Below are 9,081 nucleotides of genomic sequence, written 5' to 3' on the forward strand. Positions count from 1 at the left end.
CTCAAAGGAATACAGTTGGGCTGGGTCTAAGTTCTAAGAGGGCAGAAAACCAAAGCCTTTGCTGAGTCTTGGGCAGGTCAGTTTCCTGTCGATCCCGTGCCACTGGCTGGTGGCGTTCTGGAGGATGGAGCAGACCCTGGCTTCTCGGCAGTCCTCTGCCCCGGTTGGGTGGTGGGTGTGAGGAGACTCACAGACCACTGCCTAATCGCCACCGTGCTGCTGATTCCTGCTTCATCATGGAAGGAAATCCTTGGATTTGTAATTCTCAGTGCACTTCCACATGCATAGTCTTGTTTGGTCTTCACAGCAACCTCATGAGATAAATAGGATGAATCTTATAGCCATCGTATAAGTGGGTAAACTGAGGGTCAGGGAGGTGCGTTGACTTGCCCGGATGGTATGGCTGTAGAGGGATGGTGGAGTCCAGTTCTCTGTTCCTAGACCCTGAAGGTTATCCCTTTGTCTCATTCTCTGTGGTAGCCTAGGCTGAGAATAGGAAGGAGGACTTGCAGAAATGGCCGGGTGAAGCCTGAGCAGGGCTGGCTGTCAGTGAGGGTCCCCCACCCCAAGACAAAAAGTGGTGGGAGATGGGAAGATGGCGTCTCGGCCAGTCCCCCAGACCCAGATCACCCAAGCAGAAAATAGAACTGCGAACGGTCCCATGAAGGCTGCTGGCATTTTTCCTTACTGTGGCTGAAAGTGTGCTCAGTGAGTTCCACGAACGTCATATGCTATTTTAGAGTTTCATCTGTGTTTCTTGGTTGAATTTACTAAACCGATGAGCATTAAATTTTTTACAAAGCCTGTCTGTAAAGCTCAGACAGCCCATTGTCTACATGCATCTCCCACTGCAGAGCACTTAAATAAAATAAATCACTTCTTAACAAGAGCTTAGCGGATTTAAGAACCCGTCAGTTTTTCTAAAGACATCAGCTGTGGTTAGTGTAGAAAGCAGTGCCTGCTCCCCTTTAAGATAGAGAACTCTCTAAATTGTGTTCTCAAAGGCATCAGCTCTGGAACATCAACCTTCAGTTTTCCGGGCAGTGGGAGCTGTCTGAAAACACTTCGTGGGTGGTTGACACACGTAGTACATTAAACTCCCACTTAATACTTAATAAATGTAGCCTAGCCACCATTCAGAGGAAACCTGCCAGCTCAGGTGTAGTCAGAGCGAAGGCAGACAAATCCCAGCTTGCCCTCAGTGGCCCCTCCCAGTGGGTTAGATGCCGGCGGGCCAGTGTCCTCCTTGGCTCCCGCCCCTGACACCGGGCAACACAGGGCGCGGGCATCTCAGCGTGCTTCCTGCAGAGACTTTGCGCAGGGTTATTGTTCTCCGGGAAAGCTCTCTGCATGCAAAGTAAGGGGAGAGAAAGGCGAGCTGTGCTTTACAGAAAAATGCCAACTATTAAATGGAAGAAGGGTATGACAGACTTCGGAAGCCATCCGCTTGCTGCCACCAGGGCAACCGTTGGTGCAGACGGGCAGCGTCAGGCGACACTAAGGCCTCTGGGCAAAAGGTTTTGGGAAACCGTCTCAAAGTTTCCCTCCCCAGTTTACTGATTAGTTACAAAGGAGAAGGGTCCCTTCACCTGGATGCCGCTTCCTCGGGGGATTGTGCACAGCTCCCCCCAGTGCGGGACAGGCTGCGCTCGGGCTCTCCTGGCGTCAGGTACTGGGAAGCACACGCACCAGAAAGCTCCACCAGAATCTTACCACGAGGACACAGACAAACACAAGATTCTGGGGCGTCCTTCAAGATGCCTGGACTCCTTCACAATTGAGTTGTCAAAAAACTAAATAAATATTAAGGGCAGGGATATCATTCTAGATTATGGAAGTCTAGAGGGAGATAATAAAAACAGAATGCATGATCTGTGAGTCATTCCTGAGTTGGGCAATAAAAACATCTATAAAAGTCAATCTTGGGTGCAGTTGGAGAAATTTGAATATGAGATGATTATTTGAAAATAATATTATTTGGGGCGCCTGGGTGCCTCAGTCGGTGAAACGTCTGCCTTCGGCTCAGGTCATGATCCCGGGGTCCTGGGATCGAGCCCTGCATCGGGCTCCCTGCTCAGTGGGGAGTCTGCTTCTCCCTCTCCCTCTGCCTACAGCTCCCCCTACATGCGCACACACATGCGTGCGTGCTCTGTCAAATAAATAAAATCTTTTTTAAAAACTTATTTAATATTAAATTTCGTAGGTATGATGCTGGTACTGTGTTTGTGAGGAAGAATGTCCTTTTACTTAGAGACATGCTAAAGTAGGAATAAAACGTTATGGTATTTGCAGCTTTCAGATGGCTCAGAAAATGTGTAGAGAGAAAAAAAGCAGATGTGCAAAGATTAGCGGTTGATGAATCTAGGTGAAGGATACACGAGTGCTCATTGTACTATTGTTCCAGCTTTTCTGTTTAAATTTTTCTAGATAAAAATTTGGGAGGAAATACTAGGCATTCATTGAGAGAAAAAGCAAACAATAGAGGAAAACCCAAAGAGAAACATAAACATCACCCCAGCCCCTCGCCCCGAAGATAACCACAGGTGATAGTTCTGGTGAGCCTCCTTCCAGGCGTAGGCTCCCTGGCAGTCTCTCCGTTCCTCTCTCCATTTATCCATCTACCCATTTCATGTCTCATTTTTGGTACCCTCTTTTTTTTTCCTTGGAATTTTTTCTGGAAGGAACCAGACTGTCCATGCTTTAGAATACTCCACATTCAGGATTTGACTTCTTTGGTTGGGCCAACGTGCTCCTCCCTCCCCTGCACTTCCTGTAAACTAGGAGTTGGGGCTACATACCTGGTTAGGTTTGCTTTTGTTTTTGGCAAGAATACACCACAGGTGACACTCCGTGCTTCCTGTGGCGTGACAGCTCGTCTTTCTAGTTATGTCAAAACATTTACGTTGTTTCACAGTCAAGATTATCAAAGTCCCTTCAAGGAAGTCCGGCTTCCACCCTTGTCTGCCACCCCCAATCCCTTCCCCTGCAGGTCACTTTTGTGAGCTTTTGGCTTTTCTCCTCCGTTATTTCTTTTTGAAATATGAGCAGATATATTTGTATTTCCCTCACTTCTCACACAAAAGCCTACTCTGCACACCCAGAACAGATCGTAGAGGTTCTCCGTGTCTGCACACTGGCACCTCCCTCCTGTCTCAGCTGTATGACATTCTGCTGCGGGGGGTCAGTACAGCTGTCTTTTAGTCCACCTGTCTCCTGCCAGACACTGGGGCTTTTTCTACACCTGCAATTACAGACTTTGCTGAAATGAGTAGCTTTGTGCATGCAGCATGTTGTATTTTTTGCCAGTGTGTCTTTGGGATGGATTTCTAGGAGTGAGATTGCATCTGGGTCAGAGGGCAAGTGCATATGTAATTTTGCTGCATACCACCAAATTTCCTACTGTAGGGTTTTATACTATTTTGCATTCCCACCAGCAGCTTATGAGGGATGCAGCCTCTTTTTTGATGGTGGAACAGCATAATATGGCCTTGGAAAAGTAAAATGGACCTGGATTTGAGGGCTGCCTCTACTTCTTAGCTATGTGTCTCTGGACAGGTTACCTAATCTGTCCGAACCTTGGTTTTCTGTCCATCAAATGGGAGTGATTGTTGTTCTGTGGAGCTATTTGGAAGATCACTCGAGATAATGCAGGTGAAGTGGTGCAGTGTCTGGTGTATAGTAAGTGCTCAGGAAATGTTGACTGGGGATATTCCCATTATGACTGTCGTGCTTGAACACAAATGCCCAGCGTCAATTTATCCCCGACAGCCGAAAGGTACCCATTCTCTAGTCCCTGCCAGAATGGTCAGACAGACACTAGAGAGCAGAGAGCCTTTGCTTTTTGGGTGGCAACCAGCTGAAAAGAAAAAATGTATCTCCTTTGCTTTTACAGTTTTTATGTCTGGTTGATTAAATCTCTGGCTGGTGGTGTAATTTAACTGTCAGAAGAGGTGGGACATTACTTGGTCTTTACAGCTATCTGAGGTTGATAAGTCCTCTGTAAAGACTTTGCACCTCACTTCCACAAGGGAATACTTTGGGGTGATCTTCCAGACACACGTCTCAAAGCCATGTCACTGTTAGGCATTGCTGATAGGGAAGGGGTGGGGGTAATAACCCACGAATGCATTGATCATAGAGTGGTCCTTCAGAGAAAATGTAAAAGTAATAATACATGCTAGAAATTTTCATAGTTCTTACATGACGCAACTGATAATGACTTCAGTTCTTGGGCTAACAGTTTATGTTCTAGTAGAGTGGGTGGTTGACTGCCTCACCAACATGTTCTGCAGAACTTACCCCAAGTTAGAATTTTCAAGCACAGATGGACTTCAGTGGGTCCCTGAAGTTGTATGCCGGTGCGTGCATGTGCGCATGTGCACGTGTACCTGCCTATGCACACTGGGGGGTGGTGAGCCCTCGTAGTTTGCATTAGATTATCAGATGGATCCATGGCCCAAAAAAGGTTCAGAAACTCAGTCTTAAGCCATATTCTTTTCTGTTTTGAAGGATGTTGCAGCTCGGGGCTTAGATCTCCCTCAAGTCACATGGATTGTTCAGGTAATTTTTTAGTTGTTAAGGTGTGAGCTCCACGCAGGAATATATGACTGTGAGTAGATGTGTTGGCTTTAAGTGGAATAATTATTATTAGCCTCTTGGGTGTTGCCCTGGTAACCAGGCAGCAACCAGCCTTATCTGCACAATTCTCCTGGTATCTTTCCCTAACCCAGCCCACCTAGCTGCTGCAGGGAAACAGCCAGGCTGAGCAGTCGTGGGAGGGAGGGGCAGGCTCCCCTGCTCCCAGACAAATGCATGTCACACACAAAGTTTCAGCAATCTGAAAATAACAGGAATTACCAGGGCCCTTGGGAGGTCTCATTGTGTCCAGAAGGAGATGGCTCAGCTGTCCCGAGAGCCGTGTCCGTGTACAATGACCTGCAGGGGGCAATTAAGTCCCTGACAGCATCTTACACATACCTCTAGCCTTAGACGCTTTGCCAGAGGGTACAGGTGTTAGCACTAGAGTCTGGTGGTTTCAGTTTTGTTTTTTCTTTTCGTTAGTCTGCAGAATGGTAGTTTTAAGCCCTTCTGTGTGAGGGCCAGGGGACACGTGCCCCATTTACGTGAGTCATGGTTTATTCACATTTTAGTGGAATTGCATGCCTGTCAGTGGCTAGGAAATTTGATCTGCTCGCTGCAGAAGGCCACTTTTCGACTAAAGGCATTGAGTCTTCTTTCCTGATGGCCACGGAGCAAAGTAAAGATAAAAAGGCAGGATAATTTTAATATGGGGGGCGGGGGCAGACACATAAAACTGGTTGTTCAGAGCTTTTCTGTATCATCAGATTGATTAGATTCATGTGCCTGCCCCTCCCCTATACATTCTATTCCTTTTGGGCCTCTGATCTTTGAGTCGTGTAGCAGCAAAGAACAAAAAGGAAGAATGGTCAATTCCTTTTCATGGTGACGAAGTTATTGCCGTAGAGAATATGAAATAATGCATTCTGCTGAGTTAGAGTCTGCCTTTTCCCTCGAGTCAGGAATGCTGGCCTTGGGAGCAGAAGCAAGTCCCTGTGGGAGGGGAACCAGCCTCTCAGCTGCCCCACAGCTCTGTGCCGTTGGGATTGAGTGGGAGTGCAGTGAGGTGCTGGGGACCAGCTCTCGGCGGCCTGGCAGCAGAGTGAAGTCTGATCAGAGCAGCCGGCCCCTTCCTCCTGACCCCGTCCAGTCCTCTGTGCCCTCCGCCTCACTGCTGTGTCTGCCACGGAAGCAGGCCACGCTCACGCAGCCATCCTACAGAAGGGTGCCCCTGTCTGCCTCCAGCTTAACCTTGCACGGTCACTGCGGTGAAAAGATGCAGATAGGAAAATGAAGAGACCTGTGGAGAAGTAAAATTACAAAGGAGGTACTGGGACGGGAAGGCGGCTCACTCATAGGAAACTTGGCCGCTGTTCATGTTTGTGTGTCAGAGCTTCGTTATTTCCAACTTCAGGGTTGAGCGACTTCTCCTTGGGATTGTGTGAGGGTAACCATAGCACCAGGTTTTAATTCTTGGGATACCTGGAGGCAGGTGAGGGGTATTGCACTTCCAATTAATGGCAATCCGTTGATCTGTGGATGCTTCATTTTTGTTACCCTTTGTAGTACAATGCGCCACCTTCACCTGCTGAATACATCCACCGGATCGGGAGAACCGCCCGGATTGGCTGCCATGGGAGCAGCCTGCTCATTTTGGCTCCTTCGGAGGCAGAATATGTCAACTCGCTGGCTTCTCACAAAATCAAGTGAGTCAGAAACCTGAACAGGGTTTCGCCCGATCTCACCTAATTAACTTTCTGTCGCCTTCTACAGTGGATGGGCCTTGTAAGCTGACGAAGAGCCATTAACCCTTGTGATCCCTAAATGAGTCCCAGAATAGCCAGTGGCAAACACTAAAACCCTTCGTGCCGTCAGCACATGACAATTTTCATTGCGTTGCCAGACTTAAGTCATGGAACGATCTGTTGCTCGTGGTTTTTCTGTAAGATAGAGGTCTGTATTTCATTTTCCTTTCTGTCAGAGATGTGTGCACAGCCGGCTCACAGCCGGCTGCTTGAAGACCTTTTTTATTCAGTTTTTATTTTTACACACTCAACATTTTGTATCTTTAAAGATGATTTGTCTTTGAAAAAAATAATATTTTTGATGCATTACACAGCACCCCCTCCCCCAGGAAAATAAACCCAGGGAAGAAACCTTTTCGGGGCAGCCGGGGCTGTGCGGCCACCAGCTCGCGTGCCCACCACCCTGAGCGAGGCCCCCGCTCCAGCCCTGGCCCCCCAGCTCAACGACTGCGGGCCAGAGCAGCGGGGGCCTCCAGGGGGCCCGGACCTCGCCCAGGAAGGACAAGTGAAGCAGAGACGGAGAAAAGCGTCTCAAGCTGGCCTGGAGCAAATGTAATGGAAGCAGGAAGAACTCACCTGGGTCACAGAAATGAATGTTTTGTAATGTTTTCCATATAAGCTCCAGCAGCTGAGGTAACAGGCGCTAATAACGGGCTGCTGAAGGCATGTGATTTTTCACACTGGTCTACTTGCAAGAATTTCTTCTGCTCAGACATAGCACAGTGATACGGAAAGTGTTTTTTGAGGCACGGAAGAGTCCTGTGTGTGCCCAGGAGGGTGGGACAGGAATCCTTCCGCGCATGGGAGCCTGGAGGGCCGCCCTGCTGCTTGGAGCTGACACTGTGAGGCTGGCACATGACTCCGCTGCGCACCTGCGCCCGAGGGCCTCGTCTGCCGGTGCTTTGCCTTGCCCAGCCCGGTGGTTTATGTAAAGCATCAAAGAAAGTGATGAGACATTTTCTCTAAAGTATAGAGCTGGCAGAATCATTGCATTCTGCACCTGCACTGACATTTCCAAACAGGTGGTGTGGGACCTGGTCTGGGGACCAAGTGCAGGCCACCCATACGAGAGCTGCCTGTGACCGTCCCCATCAGCCCGCCATTGTTCCCACCTGCAGAGCCTCTCCCTCCTTCCCTGCACCCGGGGCGGACTTTGCAGCACTCAGCAGTTTCGGGGTTGCTCGTGGGAACATCTGTGGGCCGGGGATTCCTCAGATGATGTGCCTCTGTACACCCTTCAGTGGTAGGGAGGCAGGACCCCACTCCTGATGAACCTGGTGGCGATTTTGAGTGGGCCCAACTAATGCTGGTTTGGGTTTTCCTGTCATTTAATATCTTCGAACAACATCACCATTAAAAGAGTGGTTTCTATTGGTTTCAGGAAGACTGCATATTTTATCTCACTTGTAAGAGGAATTCTGGCCCTCAGTTGGTCAATCCCCTTTCACCAAGAGCTTCCCCTCCAGCTGGTTTCCCCAGGCCCTGGGGCTGGCTGGTCCTTCTTACGGGCGCTTTCAGGGCCTAGGCTGGCGCTCGCACGATTGGGCACCTGGATCCAACGATAGCCCTCGTAACCCCTTCTCCCATCTTCCCTTCCGCCGTCCTCACAGGCCGGGAGCCTGTCACGGCGCTGTGACTGTTCTCCTCTGGCACGGGAACTTGGAGACCTCCAGAAAGTGTTTTCAGAGCTGGCTGTTGTCATCTACGGGAGAACAGGTTCTTGTCCTTGGCGGCCTCGTACCCCTCGGCTGTCTCTCCCCCACCTTCTCTTCTAGACCTACACATTCATGTTCTCTGGGCCTTCCTGTCAGCAGCTCCTGGGGGTTCTCCCGTGCTCATTTGCTTGGACCCGACAAGCTCAGAAAAGTGGGTACCCGTGGTCGTGAGGTCAGGCGATAATTGGCCATACCCCAAAGTCATGTGCCCAGATGCCTCTGCCTCTCTCCTGCTCTCAAGCTTTCTTTAATAAACGCATTCAGGTGATGGCTATGAAAGGTTCAAATGTAAACCTAAACTCAGGGGAAAATAATAGTTGGCCCCAACCTGAATTATTAGCGAGCCACATGTATTTTAAAGATACAAGAAGTACACTCGTTGTCTGTGATGGTCTCCTCTGGAAAACACTGCCAGCACTATTTGTGGGCAAGCCAACACAACCAAGTGCACATTCGGGGACAGCTCCATGATCCAGGGATTCTCAGGGTTTGGACTTGCAGGGGGGGGTTCAGAAGTACGAAGACAGAAGTACCCAGAGGAGGAGAGTGAGGTCTTTTGTGGAGAGAACATCCATTCAAGAGGGAAAGAGGCCTGGAGGGGTCCAGCCTCGCTCGTTTTCTGCCCTGAAAACGTACCCACTGAACTTTGTGCCCCTGATCCACTGACTGCTTTGTGGGCCTGATGTAATCAGTACCCCCCCCCCCACCGCCCTGAAATACCAGATCAACGTTATGTTGTAGCCTTGGATCATGCTTTCTGATTTCTGAGGAAGGGCTGGATGTTGGGTATCTTGACTTAACACCAAAATATGATACCTAAGAAGACCTGATTACAAAGTGTGCCGTGGAAAGAAGCTGACTTGAACATTTTTGGAATACAAAAGGTACACTGCTAAATAGTAAACAAAACAAAACCAGAAGGGTGGGTGGGTGGGTGGGTGTGTGTGTGGATGTGTGTGTGTGGATGTGTGTGTGTGTGTGTG

At 49.1% G+C, this 9,081-nt stretch overlaps 1 protein-coding gene across 2 annotated transcripts in view; it reads left to right on the plus strand.

The window, feature by feature from the left end:
• DDX31 (DEAD-box helicase 31) overlaps positions 1 to 9,081 on the plus strand; it is a 69,918-nt gene that overhangs the window by 29,176 nt on the left and 31,661 nt on the right. For both annotated transcript variants that reach the window (XM_025888068.2, XM_025888069.2), the window contains 2 exons: positions 4,510 to 4,560; positions 6,145 to 6,284. In XM_025888068.2, the coding sequence (XP_025743853.1) occupies positions 4,510 to 4,560; positions 6,145 to 6,284 (191 nt within the window). The remainder of the gene's footprint in view (positions 1 to 4,509; positions 4,561 to 6,144; positions 6,285 to 9,081) is intronic.

This window comes from Callorhinus ursinus, unplaced genomic scaffold, assembly GCF_003265705.2.
Source record: "Callorhinus ursinus isolate GAN/ISIS: 27379988/994484 unplaced genomic scaffold, GSC_fseal_2.0 scaffold24, whole genome shotgun sequence".
NCBI classification, from domain to species: domain Eukaryota; kingdom Metazoa; phylum Chordata; class Mammalia; order Carnivora; family Otariidae; genus Callorhinus; species Callorhinus ursinus.